General features: G+C 43.5%; 1 protein-coding gene across 2 annotated transcripts in view; it reads left to right on the top strand.

Annotated features, from left to right (window-relative positions):
* The window catches only part of rttn (rotatin), a 223,972-nt gene that overhangs the window by 125,471 nt on the left and 74,986 nt on the right, over positions 1-23,515 (top strand). For both annotated transcript variants that reach the window (XM_060823325.1, XM_060823321.1), the window contains exons 30-32: positions 2,884-2,994; positions 3,596-3,754; positions 19,764-19,841. In XM_060823325.1, the coding sequence (XP_060679308.1) occupies positions 2,884-2,994; positions 3,596-3,754; positions 19,764-19,841 (348 nt within the window). The remainder of the gene's footprint in view (positions 1-2,883; positions 2,995-3,595; positions 3,755-19,763; positions 19,842-23,515) is intronic.

Below are 23,515 nucleotides of genomic sequence, written 5' to 3'. Positions count from 1 at the left end.
GATTGAGCATGGTTTGGAGAGAGACTTTTGGTGATAGTGTAACCGATGTATCTGCTGCTCCATTCCTTCTAGATGGTAGTGGTTGTGGGTTGTGAAGGTGTTTAAGGAATGTTGGTGAAATTCTGCAGTGCATTTTATAGATGATACACAGCTGCCTCTGTGCTTTGGTGGTGGAGGGAGGAAATGTAAATGGATGTGGTGCTAATCCAGTGGGGTCATGGATTCAAATCTTGTCACAACAGCTGAGGGATTTAAAAACTATGCAAAAAAAGATGAGGGACATATAGACAGTAGTTAGGAAGTAACTTTTTTTTTTCTCTTTTAGTAGAGAAATTAATAACCAGACAGCATAAAGGGTGGGTGATTTAAACAGGATTTAAGGAAGAATATTTGTTCATCAAGAGGGGCCGATTAGTATCTGGGACCCACTAGAAAGGGAATCGAGGCAACAACCATGACAACATTTGAGAAGTATTTAGATGATTACTTGAAGAGTCACAGCATGCAAGGCCATAGGCCAAGTACTGAAAAACTAGAGGTGGTTCATATCCAGCATGGACCCAATAATGAAAGGGCCTTTTTCCAGCAAGTGGAGGATATTCTATCACACTCTTGACTTGTGCCTTGTAGATGGTGGACAGAATTTGTGAGTATGTAGGCAAGTTACTTACTACAAGATTCTAAGTCTATAACTTGCTTTTGTAGCCGAAGTATTAATATTTATCTATTACAGGTCAGTTTCTGGTCAATGCTAATCCTCAGGAAGTTGATATTCAGCATGGTAACATTATTGAAACCATTATATCAAGAGTGTTCATAATCATTGCCTGACATTTGTGTGTTATACATGTCATTTGGCAGTTCATTCCTGGATATTTCCAGGTCTTGCTGCATTTTGTTATAGCATTTTTCACTATCTGCGGAGTCATAAATGGTGCTGAACCTCATGCAATCATCAACAAACAAACCACTTCTAACTGCATGATGGAGGGAAGGTCACTGATAAAGCAGCTGAAGCTGGTTGGACCTCATTGAGAAACTCCTGCAGAGAGAGCCTACAGGATCGAACAATCACAACAACCTTCCTTTGTGCCATTTCCAACTCCTCCACTATTTAGCTTAAAGCCCTATCTACAGTTCTTATACACAATTCACCAGGATGATGGTACCAACATGATTCACGTGGAGTCTGTCTCATCAGAACACCTTACTCTTTCCCCTGTACTGATGTCACTGTGTCATGAATTCAAATCCATCCCTCCCACACCAATTTTTGAGTGAAGTATTTACATCTTCTGTCTTATTGACCCTGCTTCTTGGCTTCTTAATGTAGATTTTATTATAATACTGGTAAATTATCATTATCTTCTTCAAATTTACTTTTGATGACACTTCATTGAACCATGGATTGAACTAGAATTATGCAAATTTACCACAGCTGATGAATGCAACATGATGTGTCAGCTGCAGCTCAGTGGTTAGAAATCTTGCCTCTGAATCAGAGTTCGGAATTGAACACTGAGATGAACCATATTGTCAACAATGCCATCTTTCAGTTGAGACATTAAACAAAGGACTTCTTGAATTCTATTAGATTGGCGTAGTAATTCTTATGCATTATTTTGAAAGAACTGAGGAGTTTGCCATTTATCATGGCAATTTTATCTGTGAGCGAACACCTATTTTTAATAGCAGTACCTGTTCAACATCTTGTTGCTGTTTTAATGTCGCAGATTACCCGGTGTCTTTTTCATCGTACTTTGACTACATTTGGGAAAAGTACTTAATTGGTTGTGACATAGTTTGGGACTTCCTGAGATTATTAAAGGTGCTACATAAATCCAAGTATATAGCTAATGTTTAGACATGTCAATTCACCTAATCATTAAGACTTGTATTAAAAGGAAGGTCATGTTAAATGTTAATCTGTGTATTGTTTCAGGACTTAAGTTTTTTTTTAAATGACAAAAAAAAACCTGAGGTAGTTTGCCAAGTTACTGCTGTTAAATAAAATGCAATGCCAGACTTAGACCAGATGAACTTTTGGATTGCAAATTAAATCTGGATGTCCTGGCAAGAGAAGTGAATATTGTATTGCATGTTAGGTTGAGACCGTGGAGACTCAAATGACATTTGAGTAAATATCATACGTAATATATTAGAATGCCTTTCATTCATTTAAGCCCAGCAGGTATAGCTGCCAGGGATGTTTACACCCTGGTGGTGCTATCTAGCTTGACTGTTATAGTTCAGCTGGCACATGGAAAGGTAACAAAGGACCAATATTGTCAACTCTTTGGCTTTTTCTTAGCTTGTTAAGGGCTTTTATTCTGTACTGATTTGGAATGCAGGTTAGACAGCAAGGCTAAGAATTCACTTTAAAAGGTTGGGGCCAACTCATTTAAAATTCACTCGTCATTGGCTTGTTAATGGATATGATATTTTAGTTCTTATCTCATGTGGAGCATTGCTTTTGATGTATTTTGTAATGCTGTTCTGTTTATTCACACATTATGTGTAACATTAATGAGATTATTGATTTACAGTTAGCATTGTCTCATTCAGTGCTTGATCATCAAGTCTTGTGAAACATAATAGGAATCCACATGAAGCATATACAATAGTACTCCATTCAGTGCCCCCTTGGCAAGGTACATTGTATTGCAGATAAATTACTGGTTGTAGAGATACTAGATCCACCTGGAGGTTATTGAGTCTGAGTGTTTTGAGAGTAGACCCACAATTTAAAACAGTCTGCTAATGTTAACAGGTGTAGCATTTAGGTTGTGCCACTGTGTTTGTGGTTACAGAAACCATGCATGTGTTTGAATTAATGCAACTGTCCTGGTATTTGGCATTCATTTTGGTTTATTTTTATAATAGGATTGGATATCACTATGGTCTTTGGCAGATGAACAGAACAATGAGGATCAAATGCCATCACGACTAGGTCTGGCATGGCTCATTCCACTTTGGGTTGATCGAGACCCTGAGGTATGTGGGGTTTCTTGCTTTTCTTGTAAATATATCACTTCAAAATGGATCACTGAGTGAATATCTTCTTTTGTTTTGTTATTCTGACTTTCTGTGATCTCCAGTACAATTTCACAAGCTATTCAATAGTAATGCACAGGAGCATGGCACAAGTTAAATTTACACATAATTCTGCACTTTCTTCCGAATACTAGCTGGATGTCATTAGGTCATACCCTTTAAGCAATGAATAGATGATCATATTATTTACAGATATGATTTCTTCCTGTTGAATGATGTTATCATTTTACCACATATGATGCTACTGAAATTTAAGTTGGTAATTTCACTATTAATACGCTATTGTTTCCTGATAAGCTTTCTGGTTTTTTTGTTTTGTATTATTTATTAGCCTGATTTATTTTTACTGCATCAAGCAGTTATACGCCTTTCTTTATATTCCAGCACTTGCACAGATCTACATTTATTTTTTGTTCACTTGCTTCAGAGAGTATGTTTTTAAATTTGAAACACAAAATGTGCATTTTATGCCAGTGATTTAGATTAAGATTTATTGTTGAGTGTCGGAAATATGTACAAAGTTTTGTTCAATTTATCTTAGGTCCGTTTTGGCAGTTTGGGTATTGGGTCAGCCTTGACTCTGGTTGAAAATGGCTGCATTGCATTTGCAGCCAGCTGTCAGAATATTTCTGGAGGATTATGGGGCACAGTTCTAAACATCCTTCTGGACCAATCTGAATGCAGTATGGCTCGTAAGGAAGTGAGTAATACTTCTAAATTATGCAGTTAACACATTGACTGGGACCACCCTCCTAACATTTTTATCTTGTTGCTGTGAATGCATGATGGTTTGCATAAATCCTATGAACCAATGTCTTGGTACATACAATAATAGAGTTTCCAATTTCTGTAGTTAAGATATAGAATACTAAGAACCACTGTGGATCCACATTGTGGTTCTCGCCTGTCCTGATCGATAGAATACTGCATGATACACGTAGAGGGTCGGATCAAAAAGTTTGTGCATGACACAAAAATTGGTATGGTGGTAAATAGTGAGGAGAACAGCTGTTAACTGCAGTTGATTATCAATGGACTGGTCAGGTGGACAGATCAGTGAAAAGTGGAAATGAACCTGCAAAAGTGAGAGGTGATTCACTTGGGAAGGAAAAAAGGTATAACTATACATTGGAGGTCTCTGTGAATTACTGAAGATCAGAAGGATTTTGGTGTACATATCCATAAATACTTGATGATAGCAGGGCAGACAAATAAGGTGGTTAAGAAGACATATGGGATACTTGCCTTTATTAGCCACAACATTCATTCAAGAAGTGAGAAGATGATGCTGCAACTGCAAAACACTATTTAGGCTCCAGCTGGAGTACTACATGCAGTTGTGGTCATCATGTTATACGAAGAAGGAGAAAGTGCAGATAAGATTTACTGGGAGCAAATTACTGCAGATGCTGGAATCTGTACTGAAAATAAATGCAGAAGATCATGGCAGGTCAGACAGCATCGATGGAGAGAGAGCAAGCTAGCATTTCAAGACTAGATGACTCTTCAGAACTGCAGTGAAGTGTGATGGGACAGTATTTATGTCTCCTGCCAGACTTGAAAGACAGATAGTCCCAATGGGATGGGGAAAGAGCAGAGAGGACATGATAACAAAATGTAACAAGGTAAAGGAAACGGGAGAAATGGAATTTGGTTCACAATTTGAAGGTGTTGAAACTAATGTCAAGTCCAGAAGGCTGAAAAACACTGACTCGAAAAAAAAGAGGTTATTCCTTCAGTTTGTGTTGTGTTTCACTGGAACACTGTAGCATGCCAAAGACGGACACATGGACATGCAAGTAGGACACTGTGTTAAAATGACTGGCTACAGGAAGGTTGGTGTCATGCTTGTGTACAGACTGGAGGTGTTCCGCAAAGTGGTCACCCAGTCTGCGATTGGTTTCTTCAGTGTAGAGGAGGCAACATTGGATGCAATGAATACAATATACAAGATTGAAGGGGATACCGGTGAAATGCTGCTTCACCTTGAAAGACTGTTTAGGCCCTGGTGAGCTGGGAGAAGGTGAAGGGACAGGTGTTGCACCTTCTGTGGCTACATGGAAAGGTGCCATGGGAAGGTGGGTGTAGTGTTGATGGTTGTGGAATGGACTAGGGTGCCTCTGAGGGAACGATCCCTGCAATATGTAGACGGGAGAGTGAGGGGAAGATGTGTTTGGTGGTGGTGTTCTGCTGGAGTTGTCTGAAATAGCGGAGGACAAAAGGAACTCAATCACTCTGGGGTGAGTGATGGGAAGGGGCAAGGGCAGAAGTGCAGTGATCATTGGATGCAGTTGAGGGCTCTGTTGACCTGGGTGAGAAATCACATTCATTGAAGAAGCAAATCATGTCAGCAACTGAATCTACAAGTACTTTCTAGGTTTAGAAATTAGATAGTTTGTGACTAGGCAAAGGTCTGGCAGATGGTATACAATTTTAATAAATGTGAAGTTATCCATTTTGTTAGGAATAACAGTAAAAAGGACTATTATTTGAATGGTTAAAAAAATTGCAGCATGCTGCTGTGCAGAGGGACCTCGGTGTCCTTGTATATGAATCACAGAAGGTTGGTCTGCAGGTACAACAGGTAATTAGGAAGGCAAATGGAATTTTGTACTTCATTGCTAAAGGGATTGAGTTTGAAAGTAGGAGGTTATGTTGCAGCTGTATAGGATGCTGGTGAGCCATACTGGAGTACTGCATGCAGTTTTGGTCTCCTTATTTGAGATGGGATATACTGACACATGAGGGGTTGCAGACGAGGTTTACTCGGCTGATTCCGGAGTTGAGAGAGTTGGCTTGTGAGAAGAGACTGAACAGACTGGGATTATATTGATTGGAATTTAAAAGAATGAAGGAGATCTTATAGAAATGTCTTAAATTATGAAGTGAATAGATAGTAGAGAGGATGTTTTCACTGGTGGGTAAAACAAGGACAAGAGGGCATGGCTTCAAAATTACTGGGAGCAGATTTAGAACTGAATTGAGAAGGAACTTCTTCACTCAAAGGGTTGTGAATCTATGGAATTTCCTGCCAGTGAAGTTGACAAGGAGTCCTCAGTAAATGTTTTGAAAGCTAAGGTAGTTCATTTTTTTGAACAATAAAGGAATGAAGGGCTATGATGAGATAGCGGGTAAGTGGAGCTGAGACCACGAAAAGATCAGCCATGATCTTATTGAATGGCAGAGCAGGCTCGAGGGGCCAGATGGTCTACTCTTGTTCTTGGTTCTTATGTTCTTTGATATTGCATCAACATGTTTCTTTCATAAATGATGATTGTGAAGTAATCTAATCTACAACTCTTGTGAAAGAAGCACAGTATGTAGACTGCCTTGTAATACTTGTATGTAAAGAGCTAATACTCCTGACTATTGCACTATGCTCAAGCATCCGCAAATTAAGCTCAACCAAACATCGATGTTGAAATAAGTAAGAAATAAGAAAAGATGGCAGTAAATTTTCCTAGACACCCAGTTTGTTGAATAATCAAAGACGATGTATTTCGAATGCTGGAAATGTGAAATATAAAAATAAAATTCTGGAACCGCTCAGCCGTCCAGATAGCATATTGGGGAAGTTAGTATTTAAGGCCAATGATCTTTTTCTCATTACAGCAAACTAATGGAAATGTACAAGGTTTTAATAAGAATGGATGGTAGGAAAGAAACAACAGAAGGTAAGGCCTTGGATAGGGAGTAACTGACAGAAAGTGTCATCAACAGTTGTTATCAAGCAGCACTTGCTCAGCAATAACCTGCTCAGTGATGCCTGGTTTGGGTTCCACTAGGCCCACTCAGCTCTTCACCTTGTTTCAAACATGGGCAAAAGAGCTCAATTCCAGAGGTGAGGTGAGAGTGACAGCCAATGACATCAAAGCTGCATTCGACCAAGTGTGACATCAAGGAGCCCTACCAAAATTGAAGTCAATGAGAAGCAGGGGGCAAACTCTGCAGAGGTTAGAGTTGTACCTGATATGTAGGAAGATGGTCATGGTTGTTGGAGGTCCAGGATATTTCTGCATGAGTTGCTCAGGGCAGTGTTCTAGGCCCAGTCATCTTCATCAATGTCCTTCCCTCCATAATAAGGTCAAAAGTGGGGTTGTTCACCCATGATTGCGCAATGTTCAGCAAAATGGGATGATATTATCAGCAATTTCTCTTGATATTTTCATGGCTTAGATTTGCATAAAAAGAAGTTAATTATGTGCTGATAACTACTATAAATATGCAGTTTGTTTTATAAAAGGGTTTCTGGTTATAGAGTCATAGAGAGGTACAGCATGGAAACAGACCCTTCGGTCCAACCCATCCATGCGACCAGATATCCCAACCCAATCTAGTCCTACCTGCCAGCATCCGGCCCATATCCCTCCAAACCCTTTATATTCATATACCCATTCAAATGTCTCTTAAATGTTGCAATTGTACCAGCCTCCACCACATCCTCTGGCAGCTCATTCCATACATGTACCACCCTCTGCGTGAAAAAGTTGCCCCTTAGATCTCTTTTATATCTTTCCCCTCTCACCCTAAACCTATGCCCTCTAGTTCTGGACTCCCCAACCCCAGCGAAAAGACTTTGTCTATTTATCCTATCCGTGCCCCTCATAATTTTGTAAACCTCTATAAGGTCACCCCTCAGCCTCCGATGCTCCAGGGAAAACAGCCCCAGCCTGTTCAGCCTTTCCTTGTAGCTCAGATCCTCCAACCCTGACAACATCCTTGTAAATCTTTTCTGAACCCTTTCAAATTTCAAAACATCTTTCTGATAGGAAGGAGACCAGAATTGCATGCAATATTCCAACAGTGGCCGAACCAATGTCCTGTACAGCCACAACATGACCTCCCAACTCCTATATTCAATACTCTGACCAATAAAGGAAAGCATACCAAACACCTTCTTCACTATCCTATCTACCTGCGACTCCACTTTCAAGGAGCTATGAACCTGCACTCCAAGGTCTCTTTGTTCAGCAACACTCCCTAGGATCTTACCATTAAGTGTATAAGTCCTGCTAAGATTTGCTTTCCCAAAATGCAGCATTTATCTGAATTAAACGCCATCTGCCACTTCTCAGCCCATTGTCCCATCTAGTCAAGATCCTGTTGTAATCTGAGGTAACCCTCTTCGCTGTCCACTACACTTCCAATTTTGGTGTCATCTGCAAACTTACTTACTGTTCCTCTTATGCTCGCATCCAAATCATTGATGTAAATAACAAAAGGTAGTGATCCCAGCACCGATCCTTGTGGCACTCCACTGGTCACTGGCCTCCAGTCTGAAAAACAACCCTCTAACCTCTGTCTTCTACCTTTGATCCAGTTCTGTATCCAAATGGCTAGTTCTCCCTGTATTCCATGAGATCTAACCTTGCTAATCAGTCTCCCATGGGGAACCTTGTTGAACGCCTTACTGAAGTCCATATAAATCACATCTACTGCTCTGGCCTCATCAATCTTCGTTGTTACTTCTTCAAAAAACTCAATCAAGTTTGTGAGACATGATTTTCCACGCACAAAGCCATGTTAACTATCCCGAATCAGTCCTTGCCGTTGCAAATATATGTACATCCTGTCCCTCAGGATTCCCTTCAACAACTTGCTCACCACCGAGGTCAGGCTCACCAGTCTATAGTTCCCTGGCTTGTCTTTACTGCCCTTCTTAAACAGTGGCTCCACGTTTGCCAACCTCCAGTCTTCCGGCACCTCACCTGTATCAATGATTCACATATCTCAGCAAGAGGCCCAGCAATCACTTCTCTAGCTTCCCACAGAATTCTTGGGTACACCTGATCAGGTCCTGAGGATGTATCCACCTTTAACCATTACAAGACGTCCAGCACTTCCTCCTCTGTAATCTGGGCATTTTGCAAGATGTCACCATCTATTTCCCTATAGTCCAAATCTTCCATATCCTTTTCCACAGTAAATACTGATGCAAAATATTCATTTAGTATCTCCCCATTTTCTGTGGCTCCACACAAAGGCTGCCTTGCTGATCTTTGAAGGGCCCTATTCTTTCCCTAGTTACCCTTTTTGTCCTTAATAAATTTGTAAAACCCCTTTGGATTCTCCTTAATTGTATTTGCCAAAGCTATCTCGTGTCCCCGTTTTGCCCTCCTGATTTCCCTCTTAAGTATAATCCTACTGCCTTTATACTGTACGGATTCACTCGATCTATCCTGTCTATGCCTGACATATGCTTCCTTCTTTTTCTTAACCAAACCCTCAATTTCTTTACTCATCCAGCATTCCCTATGCCTACCAGCCTTCCCTCTCACCCTGACAGGAATATACTTTCTCTGGATTCTGGTTATCTCATTTCTGAAGGCTTCCTATTTTCCAGCCGGCCCTTTACCTGCAAACATCTGCCTCCAATCAGCTTTTGAAAGTTCTTTCCTAATAGCATCAAAATTGGACTTTCTCCAATTTAGAACTTCAGCTTTGTGATCTGGTCTATCCTTTTCCATCACTATTTTAAAACGAATCAAATTATGGTCGCTGGCCCCAAAGTGCTCCTCCACTGACACCTCAGTCACCTGCCCTGTCTTATTTCCCAAGAGCAGGTCAAGTTTTGCACCTTCTCTAATAGGTACATCCATATACTGAATCAGAAAATTGTCTTGTACACACTTAACAAATTCCTCTCCATTTAAATCTTTAACACTATGGCTATCCCAGTGAATGTTTGGAAAGCTAAAATCCCCAACCATAACTACCCTATTATTCTCACAGATAACTGAGATCTCCTTATAAGTTTGTTTCTCAATTTCATTCTCACTATTGGGAGGTCTATAATACAATCCCAATAATGTGATCATCCCTTTCTTATTTCTTAGTTCCACCCAAATAACTTCCTTGCATGTATTTCCGTGAATATCCTCCCTCAGCTGTAATGCTATCCCTTATCAAAAATGCCACTCCCCCTCCGCTCTTGCCTCCCTTTCTATCCTTCCTGTAGCATTTGTATCCTGGAACATTAAGCTGCCAGTCCTGCCCATCCCTGAGCCATGTTTCAATAATTGCTATGATATCCCAGTCCCATGTTCCTAACAATGCCCTGAGTTCATTTGCCTTTCCTTTTGGGCCCCTTGCCTTGAAATAAATACAGTTTAATGCATGAGTCCTACCTTGTCCCTACCCGCCCTAACTGTTTGACTCACTTCTGTTCTCAGCTGTACCCGTCTCAGACTGATCTCTTTCCTCACTATCTCTCTGGGTCCCACCACCTCCCCCCAACTTACTAGTTTAAATCCTCCCAAGCAGTTCTAGCAAATTTCCCTGCCAGTATATTAGTCCCCTTCCAATTTAGGTGCAATCCGTCCTTCTTGTACAGGTCACTTACACCCCAAAAGAGATTCCAGTCATCCAAAAATGTGAATCCTTCTCCCATACACCAGTTCCTCAGCCATGCGTTCATCTGCTGTATCCTCCTACTCCTGCCCTCACTAGCTTGTAGCACTGGGAGTAATCCAGATATTAACTACTCTTGAGGACCTTTTTAAATTTCTGCCTAACTCTATGTAATCTCCCTTCAGAATCTCAATCTTTTCCCTTCCAATGTCATTGGTTCCAATGTGGACAATAACCTCCTACTGGCCCCTCTCCCCGTGAGAACATTCTGCACCCTCTCTGAGACATCCTTGATCCTGGCACCAGGAAAACAATACACCATTCTGCTTTTTCTCTGCTGGCCACAGAAACATCTGTCTGTACCTCTGACTACAGAATCCCCTAACACAATTGATCTCTTGGAAGCTGACGTACCCCTCGTTGCATTAGAGCCAGTCTCAATACCAGAAACTTGGCTGTTCGTGCTACGTTCCCCTGAGAATCCATCACCCCCTGTATTTTCCAAAACAGCATACCTGTTTGAAATGGGTATACGCACAAAAGGTTGTTAAAGGACTTTTACTGCCCTCTGAAGTGGCAGAGGAAATCAGGTCACTTTAACAGGACAGCCAGGAATGAATAATTTATTATTGTTAAATACAAGCATTAAAAATTAGAATTAAAATGAAACAATCCGTAGGATGAAAGATTTATCAAACTAGTTGCTGTGGTGTGTTCATTCAAGAGACAATTGAATTTGTTTGAAGAGATGGAGAACTGATTTTGCAGTTGATGGTACAGTACTTTGATCTCTCAAAAGAGGAGATGGTCTATTATTTAAAACTGTTCTTACATTCCAAATTCAATGGTATTTGCTTGATGAAAGCCATTTGTGTCTGCTAAACATGTTATTAAATATTTTGTTCTTTGCTACATTTACCGGTATGCGTTCAGATTAGTATAAGGTAATAAAATCCCTCTGTTTCCCTCATCCAATGTAATTTGAGTGCTGATTGATAAATGTATCTACTATTGATTGTCTCTCAGTGAGTTAGACATCCAATAATAACCACAATCCAAAAAATGTTTTCATTTGCTCAGCACTGTAAGCTTTAGCAAAAGGCTTGAATAATCAATAAGGCATTTGGTAAGGTTACCCACAGTAAGCGATTGCACAAAATACAGAGGCATGGGATTGAGGGTGATTTAGTGGTTTGGATCATATATTGGCTGGCTGAAAGAAGACAGAGGGTGGTGATTGATGGGAAATGTTCATCCTGGAGTTCAGTTACTGGTGGTGTGCCACCAGTTTGGGGCTCCTGCTGTTTGTCAATTTTATAAATGACCTGGATGAGGAAAGATGCATCAGTAAAATTGCGGATGACACTGAGGTCGGTAGAGTTGTGGATAGTGCCAAAGGATGATGCAGGTTACAGTGGGACATAGATAAGTTGCAGAGCTGGACTGAGAGGTGGCAAATGGGGTTTAAAGCAGAAAAGTGTAAGGTGATTCACTTTGAAAGGAGCAACAGAAATGAAGAGTATTGGGCTAATGGTAAGTTTCTTGGTAGTGTAGATGAGCAGAGAGATTCAATGTCCACGTAGATAGATCTCTGAAAGTTGCCACCCAAGTTGATAGTTGTTAAGAAGGCATATGGTGTGTTAGTTTTTATTGGTAGAGGGATTGAGTTTCGGAGCCATGAGGTCATGTTGCAGCTGTACAAAACTCTGATGCGGTCACACTTGGAGTATTGCGTACAGTCTGGTCACCTCATTATAGGAAGGATGTGGAAGCTTTGGAAAGGATTCAGAGGAGATTTACAAGGATATTGCCTGATATGGAGGGAAGGTCTTATGAGGAAATTGGGGCTGTTTTCATTCGAGAGAAGGTTGAAAGGTGACTTAATTTGAGATATATAAGATAATCCAAGGTTTAGATAGGGTGGATAGTGAGTGTCTTTTTCCTCAGATAGTAATGGTTAACACGAGAGGGCATAGCTTTAAATTGAGGGCGATAGATATCGGACAGATGTCAAAGGTAATTTCTTTACTTAGAATGTATGGGCCATGGAACACCCTGCCTGCAGCAGTAGTAGACTCGCCAACTTTAAGGGTGTTTAAATTGTCATTGGATAAACATATGGATGAAAGTGGAATAGTGTAGGTTAGATGGGCTTCAGATTGGTTCCACAGGTCAGTGCAACATTGCGGGCTGAAGGGCTTGTACTGTGGTGTAATGTTCTATGTTCTAATCGACACCAGTAATTGTTCACTACAGTACTGGGCTTTGAAATACATTGGTTAAACTGACCCTTGACTAAATTAATTTCACAAAGTCATCGACTTAATGCAAAAAAAAGTTGTTTCCTTCTTCCAGATAAGTTTATTGAATAATCTGGATCTTTGCACTTAAAGTAGCAAAAAAGAAATGGAGTTGAGTCTCTGCTTTGGGTGCAAGTTAGAAAATAGACCCTAAAAATGGGTTAGAGATTGTGCCGGTTAGCTTTCAGTTGATAATTACATGAAAATTCATTGGTATAATCACAAACTTAATCTTCCATGAATAAGTGTATTCAACCAGCATAATAGAATGTGATTGTTTCTTTTCTCCTCTTTTTCCATTTAAATGCATTTCCTCATATTTAAAGGTGGATTATTTGTTCCAGTTTTAAAAGTACAGCTGAAAATTATCTATCAGCAAAATTCAACATTTTAATGGGGTTTGCAGCTCTTCATTTGGGAGGACCTGATTTTAAAATAACTGAGAGGGGAAACTATGATGAATCATTTAATAATTGCTTGTACACAAGCTAATTTTTTCATCATATTTAGAACAATATATTTATAGTTAGAAAAAAATCTTTTGAGTATACTTACTCAGCCTTCTGTTAAAGAAAATGTAAGGGATTTCAAGGACCTTAGAACCATCCCTGTTTGCAGAACCTTGATTTTCTTCCTGAGACAGTCCCAATTTGGGGTACAAAATTACCTGATCTGGTGAATTGAATGCTGAAACAACATTTAAAGATCACAGAAACCGTACATGTGAAGTGATTTGTAGTGTGATACACTTTTAAATTTCGTTGACCATTTCTGCTGATTCAGCTGATACTTTCATGATAGTTGGAAGAAACAGAAACCGATGACACAAATATTTTCCATAGCATCTGATAGCTATCAATATTCTCCTCGTTATAGGATTGTTCAACAAAATCAGATTATATGCTAGGAAACTTCATGGGAATCAGGCATTTTAATTACATTTCTGTATCTGTAGGTTCCCAATGCTGCCTCTATGTTAAAAGGTTGAGGCTACATGTGCAAATGCCAATTTAGAGCTGAAAAATGTATTGCTGACCTGCTACGCTTTTCCAGGCAGCATCCAAGGACCAGGAGAATCGATGTTTCGGGCATAAGCCTTTCTTCAGGAATGAGGAAGGTGTGCCAAGCAGGCTAAGATAAAAGGTAGGGAGGAGGGACTTGGGGGAGTGGCGTTGGGAATGTGATAGGTGGAAGGAGGTTAAGGTGAGGGTGATAGGCAGGAGAGGGGGTGGGGGCGGAGAGGTCGGGAAGAAGATTGCAGGTCAAGAAGGCAATGCTGAGTCCGAGGATTGGGACTGAGATAAGGTGGGGGGAGGGGAAATGAGGAAGCTGGAGAAATCTGGATTCATCCCTTGTGGTTGGAGGGTTCCTAGGCGGAAGATGAGACACTCTTCCTCCAGGCGTCGTATTGCCATGGTCTGGCGATAGAGGAGGCCAAGGACCTGCATGTCCTTGGCGGAGTGGGAGGGGGAGTTAAAGTGTTCAGCCACGGGGCGGTTGGGTTGGTTGGTACGGGTGTCCCAGAGGTGTTCTCTGAAACGTTCCGCAAGTAAGCTGCCTGTCTCCCCAATGTAGAGGAGGCCACATCGGATGCAGCGGATGCAATAAATGATGTGTGTGGAGGTGCAGGTGAATTTGTGACGGATATGGAAGGATCCCTTGGGGTCTTGGAGGGAAGTGAGGGGGGAGGTGTGGGCACAAGTTTTGTATTTCTTGCAGTTACAGGGGAAGGTGCCAGGAGTGAAGGTTGGGTTGGTAGGGGGTGTGGACCTGACGAGGGAGTCACAGAGGGAGTGGTCTTTCCGGAACGCTGTTAGGGGAGGGGAGGGAAATATATCCTTGGTGGTGGGGTCTGTTTGGAGGTGGCGGGAATGACGAAGGATGATGCGATGTATCTGGAGGTTGGTGGGGTGGTAGGTGAAGACCAGTGGGGTTCTGTCCTGGTGGCGATTGGAGGGGCGGAGTTCAAGGGCGGAGGAGCGGGAAGTGGAGGAGATGCAGTGGAGAGCGTAGTCAACCACATCTGAGGGGAAATTGCGGTCTTTGAAGAAGGAGGCCATCTGGGTTGTTCGGTATTAGAATCGGTCCCCCTGGGAGCAGATGGGGTGGAAGCGAAGGAATTGAGAATATGGGATGGTGGTTCTACAGGGGGCAAGGTGAGAGGAGTGTGTAATCTAGGTAGCTGTGGGAGTCGGTTGGTTTATAGTAAATGTCCGTGTTGAGTCGTTCGCCCGAGATAGAAATGGAGAGGTCTAGGAAAGGGAGGGAGGAGATTGAGACGGTCCAGATAAATATGAGGTCAGGGTGGAAAGTGTTAGTGAAGTGGATGAACTGTTCAACCTCTTAATGGGAGCACGAGGTAGTGCCGATACAGTCATCGATGTAGCGGAGGAAAACGTGGGGTGTGGTGCCAGTGTAGCTGCGGAAGATGGGCTGTTCCACATATCCGATGAAGAGGCAGGCATAGCTGGGGCCCATGCGGCTGCCCATGGCTACTCCTTTGGTTTGGAGGAAGTGGGAGGATTGGAAAGAGAAGTTTTTCAGAGTGAGGACCAGTTCAGTCACTTGAAGGAGAATGTCAGTGGAAGGGTACTGGTTGGTTCAGCGGGAAAGGAAGAAGCGGAGGGCTTTGAGGCCTTCATGATGGGGGATGGAGGTGTATAGGGACTAGATGTCCATGGTGAAGAAAAGGCGTTGGGGGCCGGGGAAGCGAAAATCATGGAGGAGGTGGAGGGTGTGGCTGATGTCCCGAACGTACGTGGGGAGTTCTTGGACTAAGGGGGACAGGACCGTGTCAAGGTATGCAGAGATGAGTTCGGTGGAGCAGGAGCAGGCTGAGACAATGGGTCAGCCAGGGCAGTCAGGTTTGTGGATTTTGGGCAGGAGGTAGAAATGGGCATTGCGGGGTTGTGGGACTATGAGGTTGGAGGCGGTGGATGAGAGATCCCCTGAGGTGATGAGGTTATGGATGGTCTGGGAGATGATGGTGTGGTGGCGGGAGGTAGGGTCATGGTCAAGGGAGCAGTAGGAGGAGATGTCCGCGAGCTGGCGTTTAGCCTCAGCAATGTAAAGATCGGTGCGCCAAACTACCACCACGCCTCCCTTGTCTTCTGGTTTGATAGTGAGGTTGGGGTTGGAGCGGAGGGCTGCACGTTGCGAGGGTGAGAGGTTGGAGTGGGTGAGAGGGATGGACAGGTTGAGGCGGTCAATGTCACGGCGGCAGTTGACTATGAAGAGATCGAGGGTGGGTGAGAGGCCAACATGGGGTGTCCAGGTGGATGGGGTGTGTTGGAGGCGGGAGAAGAGGTCATCAGAGGACGGGCGAGAATCCAGGTTGAAGAAGTAGGCATGGTTGGCGCGGAGGCGAGGGCGGCGGAAGAATTGTTCGATGTCTCGCCGCGTGTTGAACTCGTTAATCTACTTCCGCCCCCAGTGACGTCACTCACCTGCACAACGAACACGCCGAATGCGTCCCCGCCCCACGCCGATCCCCACGCCCAGCTCCAGCCCCAGGCCGATCCCCAGCTCCAGCCCCACCCCAGGTCCTAGCTCCCAACTCTGCCGTATTTTCAACAACCCTCCAGACTTCCCCCTTTCTGAGGATGAAAGATCAGTCCTCAGCAGAGGCCACACTTCATCCCCCTACGTTCCCGGATTAACGAGTTCAACATGCGGCGAGGCATCGAACAATTCTTCTGCTGCCTTCTCCTCCACGCCTACTTCTTCAACCAGGATTCTCGCCCACCCTCTGACGATCCCTTCTCCCGCTTCCAACACACCCAATCCACCTGGACATCCCGTGCTGGCCTCTTACTCGCCCTCGATCTCTTCATAGTCAACTGCCGCCACGACATTGACCGCCTCAACCTGTCCACCCCTCTCACCCACTCCAACCCCTCACCCTCGCAACGTGCAGCCCTTCATTCCCTCCGTTCCACCCCAACCTCACGACCAAACCGGCAGACAAGGGAGGCGCGGTGGTAGTTTGGCGCACCGATCTTTACATTGCTGAGGCTAAACGGCAGCTCGCGGACGCCTCCTCCTACTGCCCCCTTGACCGTGCCCCCACCTCCCACCTCCAAACCATCATCTCCCAGACCATCCATAACCTCATCACCTCGGGGGATCTCCCATCCACCGCCTCCAACCCCATAGTCCCACAACCCCGCACTGCCCGTTTCTACCTCCTGTCCAAAATCCACAAACCTGACTGCCCTGGCCGACCCATTGTCTCAGCCTGCTCCTGCCCCACCGAACCCATCTCTGCATATCTCGGCATTGTCCTGTCCCCCTTAGTCCAAGAACTCCCCCCTGCATTCGGGACATCAGCCACGCCTTCCACCTCCTCCATGATTTTCGTTTCCCCGGCCCCTAATGCCTTATCTTCACCATGGACATCTAGTCCCTATACACCTCCATCCCCCATCACAAAGGCCTCAAAGCCCTCCACTTCTTCCTTTCCCGCCGAACCAACCAGTACCCTTCCACTGACACCCTCCTTCAAGTGACTGAACTGATCCTCACTCTGAACAACTTCTCTTTCCAATCCTTCCACTTCCTCCAAACCAAAGGAGTAGCCATGGGCAGCCGCATGGGCCCCAGCTATGCCTGCCTTATACTGGCACCACCTTTTCCTCCGCTACATCGATGACTGAATCGGTGCTACCTCGTGCTCCCATAAGGAGGTTGAACAGTTCATCCACTTTGCTAACACCTTCCACCCAACCTCATATTTACCTGGACCGTCACAGACTCCTCCCTCCCCTTCCTAGACCTCTCCATTTCTATCTCGGGTGAACGACTCAACATGGACATATTACTATAAACCAACTGACTCCCACAGCTACCTAGATTACACCTCCCAGCCTGCCCCCTGTAAAAACGCCCAATTCCTTCACCTCCGCCGCATCTGCTCCCAGGAGGACCGATTCCAATACCGAACAACTCAGATGGCCGCCTCCTTCAAAGATCGCAATTTCCCCCCAGATGTGATCAACGATGCTCTCCACTGCATCTCCACTTCCCGCTACTCTGCCGTTGAACCACGCCCCTCCAGTCGCCACCAGGACAGAACCCCACTGGTCCTCACCTACCACCCCAACAACCTCCAGATACATTGCATCATCCTTCGTCATTCCCGCCACCTCCAAACAGACCCCACCACCAAGGATATATTTCCCTCCCCTCCCCTATCAGCGTTCTGGAAAGATCACTCACTCCGTGACTCCCTCGTCAGGTCCACATCCCCCACCAACCCAACCTTCAGTCCTGGCACCTTCCCCTGCAACTGCAAGAAATACAAAACCTGCGCCCACACCTCCCCCCTCACTTCCCTCCAAGGCCCCAAGGGATCCTTCCATATCCGTCACAAATTCACCTGCACCTCCACACACATCATTTACTGCATCCACTGCACCCAATGTGGTCTCCTCTACATTGAGAAGTCAGGCCGCCTACTTGCAGAACGTTTCAAAGAACACCTCTGGGACACCCGCACCAACTAACCCAACCACCCCGTGGCTCAACACTTCAACTCCCCCTCCAACTCCACCAAGGACATGCAGGTCCTTGGCCTCCTCCATCGCCAGACCATGGCAACACGACGCCTGGAGGAAGAGCGCCTCATCTTCCGCCTAGGAACCCTCCAACCACAAGGGATGAATGTACATTTCTCCAGCTTCCACATTCCTCCCCCCCCCCCCCGACCTTATCTCAGTCCCAATCTTCAGACTCAGCACCGCCTTCTCGACCTGTAATCTTCTTCCCGACCTCTCCATCCCCACCCCCTCTCCAGCCTATCACCCTCATCTTAACCTCCTTCCACCTATCGCATTCCCAACGCCCCTCCCCCAAGTCCCTCCTCCCTACCTTTTTATCTTAGCCTGCTTTTCACACCCTCCTCATTCCTGAAGAAGGGCTTGTGCCCGAAACGTCGATTCTCCTGCTCCTTGGATGCTGCCTGACCTGCTGTGCCTTTCCAGCAACACATTTTTCTGCTCTGATCTCCAGCATCTGCAGTCCTCACTTTCTCCCAAATGCCAATTTAGCCAGAAACACTATTGTTCGCACATGAATCCACGTTTATAGCTTGTTATCAGTTGCCTACTTAGTTCTTTTAATATTGTGTATTCTGTACAGTTTTTTTAATTGTATGTTTGTAATCTTAATGCTTTTGACAGTGCCATTTAACATTGAGTATTTTTAACAGTCTTTCAAATGAGTCACTGCAGTGTTCACTTGCCCCACCCAAACATTCTGCAGTAATTTAGGGTAGGCTGAAGAGCTATTTCTTTGCTATGAATCTCCAGGTGCTAGGAAGGCCTGTTCCTAAAATGATTTGCAAATAGATTTGAATTATGTTGTGCAATCTTCACCAATGCTGTTTCTCCAGGAAACTGTAAGAAGTTGTGTTCCACAAATCTATCTTGGGCCTCTTTGTAACATTTGTCTTTGACAGTTCCAAAAGCTGTTATGTTGAGTAACCAATATTATGTTTCAAAATATGTCTGGAATTACTGTTATAAATTATGTTTTATGTTAATTTATGCTGATAGTTGTTGGGGCTTTTGCTCACACAGGCTCTATGTTTTCCTCAGCTTGAGTACTTCTTTGGTTAAAGGATGTTGAATGAAGAAGATAGAGCAATTGTTTATCTTGTCATCAGTGCTTGAAGTTGCCCTCAGCTATTACCCTCCGGCCCTACTATTCATTCATACATGTTGAAATATGGATCAATAGTAAATGTTATTTTGATGCTTGCATAGAAGCTTTTGTCTTGTGCATAGCTGGATTGCCTTGTGATTAGGCATCTCACAGTCATCAAAAAATGTCATGTTAAAGGAATAAATCCCCTCCAGTTCCCCAATATGTGATCTAAAGAATGTGTAACTTGATGCAATTCCAATGCTATTGTGAAAAGATGAATGAAGGAGACTCTACACATTAAGCTTTCTGACTGTGTTACATTATTAGATAGTCACTGTGAGGTTCATTTTGATGCTGCTATGCTGCTTAACACCCACTGGCATTGAAAGATTGTAATGGTATAATTTCTTTCAGGCTGCATCCATACTACAGAATTTACTGATGATTCGAATGCCAGCTACATTGGAGGAGGCCAAGAATTCTGTCTGGCAGGTAAGAAAAATAAGACTGTGTTATTATATAATTTGTGTGTTGGTAGCACTTATTTTTAAAAGGAAAGGCAAGGCAACCTTTACAATGTGTTAGCATGCGTTTGTTTTTTTTTCTCTAAAAAGGCTAGATTAGTTCAGGGAAGAAACCTCATTTGTGTTCATACAATTTTTGCTCACTATTCCAAATAGGCCCAAGTAAAGGTATGTAATATGCTGAAGGATTTTTTTTAATCAGTAGTAATTAGCTTTGGAGCTTTGCCATATTTTGTAGCAAAGCTTGAATCTTAATGCCATTTTTGTGATGTATTCATGCTTTCTTTACATCAGCCTGAAGCATCACCTTGTTGCTTCACTTGTGATAGTGAAGTGCCTGTTATGTCAACAAACACGGTTTTAGAAGAGCGTTTGCAGAGTAGTCCATAATTCTTGAGTTTAGGGCACTGCAGCACAGAAAGAATGCAAGAACTGTGAAAATTGTATGATGTAAATTTACTAGGTTATTACAAAAGCATCCAGTTATGAAGAGAAATTTGAGAAGTTGGGCTTTTCTTAATGCAGCTGAGAAAGTAAAGGTGAAATCTTCAAGGTTATAAGGTAGACAATAGTTTGTTTCTGTTGATATGAGATCATAATGAAGGAACAAAGCCAAGATGGCCACCCAAAAAAGTTAAAAGTAAGTTCAGAGGGAAAAAAAAATGTTATTTCAAATTTGGTAAGAGCATGGATGATGTGGACATCACTAGATAATCTAGCATTTATTATTTATTCCTAAGTGTTCTTCAGGAGGTGGTGGTAAGCCACTTTCTTGAACCACTGCAGTCCCTATGGTGTAGAAAGAGGAACTCCAGGCGTTTGACCTGGCATCAATGAAGGTTCAGCAAAACAGTTTGGAGTCAGGATGGTGTGTGACATAAAGGGAAACTTGGTATCCTGATGCATCCGCTGCACTTGACTATTTAGGCAGGAGGAGTTGTGGGTCTGGTAGGTGATGTTGAAAGAACATGGTTGAGTTGCTTCAGTGGCATCTTACAGATGAAACACGTTGCTGCCACTCTGCATTCGTGATGGAGGGAATATATGTTGAATTTGGTGAATGGGACAGGTATCAAACTGGCTGTTTTGCTGTAGATGGTCATAGAGTCATAAAGCATGGAAACAGACCCTTTGGTCCAGCCAGTCCATGCCGAACATGATCTCAAACTAGACTAGTCCCACCTTCCTACTTCTGGCACACACATCCTCTAAACCTTTCCTATTCATGTACCTATCCAAATGTTTTTTAAATGTTGTAATTGTACCCATATCCACACTTGCTCAAGAAATTCATTCCTCAGGTAAACTGCCCTCTGTGTAAAAACAAAATTTACCCTTCATGTCTTTTTTAAATCTCTCTCCTCTCACCTTTAAAAATATGGAAAAGACAGCTACCATTAACTCTATGTATACCCCTTATTTTTTTATAAATTATCAGGTTGCCTCTCAATCTGCTACGCTCCAGTGAAAGAAGTCCCAGTCATCCAGCCTTTCTTTTTAACTCAAATCTTCCATACCTGGCAACATTCTGGTAAATCTTTCCTGAACACCCTCTGGCTTGAAAATGTCCTTCCTATAATTGGACAACCAGAATGAGACACAGTATTTCAGAAGAGGCCTCACCAATGTGCTGTGCACTTGTGTGTTTTTTGTTTTGCGTTCATCACACTCTTGGCTTGTAACCAATAGATGGTAGACAGACTTTGAGAAGTCAGGACATATATTACTTGTTGCAGAATTATAGTCTCTGACCTGCTGTTGTAGTAAAAGTATGTACACGGTCAGTTCTAGGTTGTTTTCTGGTCAACGGCAGCCCCTATGCAGTCAAGGAGAGATGATTAGATCCTTTTTATTGGGGTTGGTGTTACAACACAGGGATAGCAAACCAAATCAAATCAGCCACTGTCATTGGCTTTGCAACACAATGATCTTGAAACATTCAGTGACCCTCAGAATTGCTATACAGTATACAACTATAGAGTTAAAAGTCTCACAACACCAGGTTATAGTCCAACAGATTTAATTGGAAGCACCCTAGCTTTTGGGCGCTGCTCCTTCATCAGGTGATAGAATTGTGTCCTGCACTAAGGCACAGAATTTATAGCAATAATTTACAGTGTGATGTAACTAAAATTATACATTGAAAAATACCTTGATTGTTTGTTGAATCTTTCATCTGTTCAAATACCATGACAGTTTCACTTCTTTCATGTGTAAATCACAAAATCTTTTTTTAAAAGTTGCATTCTCAGGTTAGCTGTAACAATGGGTATTACCTAGACAATATGTTGAAGGTGTTAGCCCCCATGTTCTCTGTCTATGCCATGATGTTTAGATTGATTCTAATCTAAAAAGTGAGAAAGTAGAATTTTACATGGATTCGTGCAGTTTTTGAGCAAAATATAATGTAACTCTGCAAGTACAAATTGACCCCACAAAATATATGTGTGCATGTGGGTCTGTGTGTGTGTCTGTGTGTCTGTGTCTGTGGTGAAGGGTTGTGAGTGTCTGTGTGAGAGAGAGTGTGTATGTGTGTGCCTGTGTGTGGAGTGGATATAGTGCAATGGTTGTCACCTATAATGTGACATGAACCCAAGGTCCCAGTTGAGGTCCTCCCTATGGGTACTGAACTTAGCTATCAGCCTCTGCTCAGCCACTTTTCACTGCTACCTGTCCCGAAGTCCGCCTTGGAGGATGGTCACCTGAAGGTCCGAGATCGAACATTCTAGACCACTGAAGTGTTCCCCAACCGGGAGGGAACGCTCCTGTCTGTTGATTCTTGTGCGGTGCCCATTCATCTGTAGCCTTTGCTCAGTTTCCCCAATGTACCATGCCTCAGGGCATCCTTGCCTGCAACGTATAAGCTGGCTGAGTCACATGACTACCTGCCACGTACAAGGTGGGAGGTGTCCCCACGTGTAATGGTGGTATCTATGTCCACATTCTAACATGTCTTGCAGCGCCTACCGTGACAGGATTGTATGGAGTTGTCCTGAGAGCCGGGCAGCTTGCTATGAACAATGATTTGTTTGAGGCTTGGCGGTTGTTTAAAGGCAAGAAGTGGAGGTGGGGGAAGGTATTGGCGAGGTGATCATCCTCATTGACAATGTGTTGCAGGTCCCGGAGAACATGGCATAGTTTTTCAGCTCCTGGGAAGTACTGAACAACGAAGGGTACCCTGTCGGTTGCAGCACGTGTCTGTCTCCTGAGGAGGTCAATATGGTTCCTTGCTGTGGCACGTGAACTGGCGGTCGATGAGTTGGGCATCGTACCCCGTTCTTGTGAGGGCATCCCTGAGTACTTCTAGATGCCTGTCCTGATGAAGAAACAGCGCTCTGAAAGCTAGTGTGCTTCCAATTAAACCTGTTGGACTATAACCTGGTGTTGTGTGATTTTTAATGTTGTACACTCCTGTCCAACACCGGCATCTCCAAATCATTGCAACTATAGAGTAAGTGTTGGAGTCCTCCGTAGGATCAACATATAGAGGAATCTAGAAGCACCAGTCCACTGTTCCCTGAAAATAGCAACATAGGTGAATAGGGTGGTCAAGACTGCATATGGCATGCTTGCCTTCATGGGTCGGGGCATCAAGTATAAAAAATGACAAGTCATTTTGCAGCTGTGTAAATCTTCAGTTAG

The sequence above is a fragment of the Hemiscyllium ocellatum genome, chromosome 4 (assembly GCF_020745735.1).
Source record: "Hemiscyllium ocellatum isolate sHemOce1 chromosome 4, sHemOce1.pat.X.cur, whole genome shotgun sequence".
Taxonomy (NCBI): Eukaryota; Metazoa; Chordata; class Chondrichthyes; order Orectolobiformes; family Hemiscylliidae; genus Hemiscyllium; species Hemiscyllium ocellatum.
The sequence above is the reverse complement of the archived record's forward strand: the minus strand, read 5'-3'. Positions and strand labels throughout refer to the sequence as shown.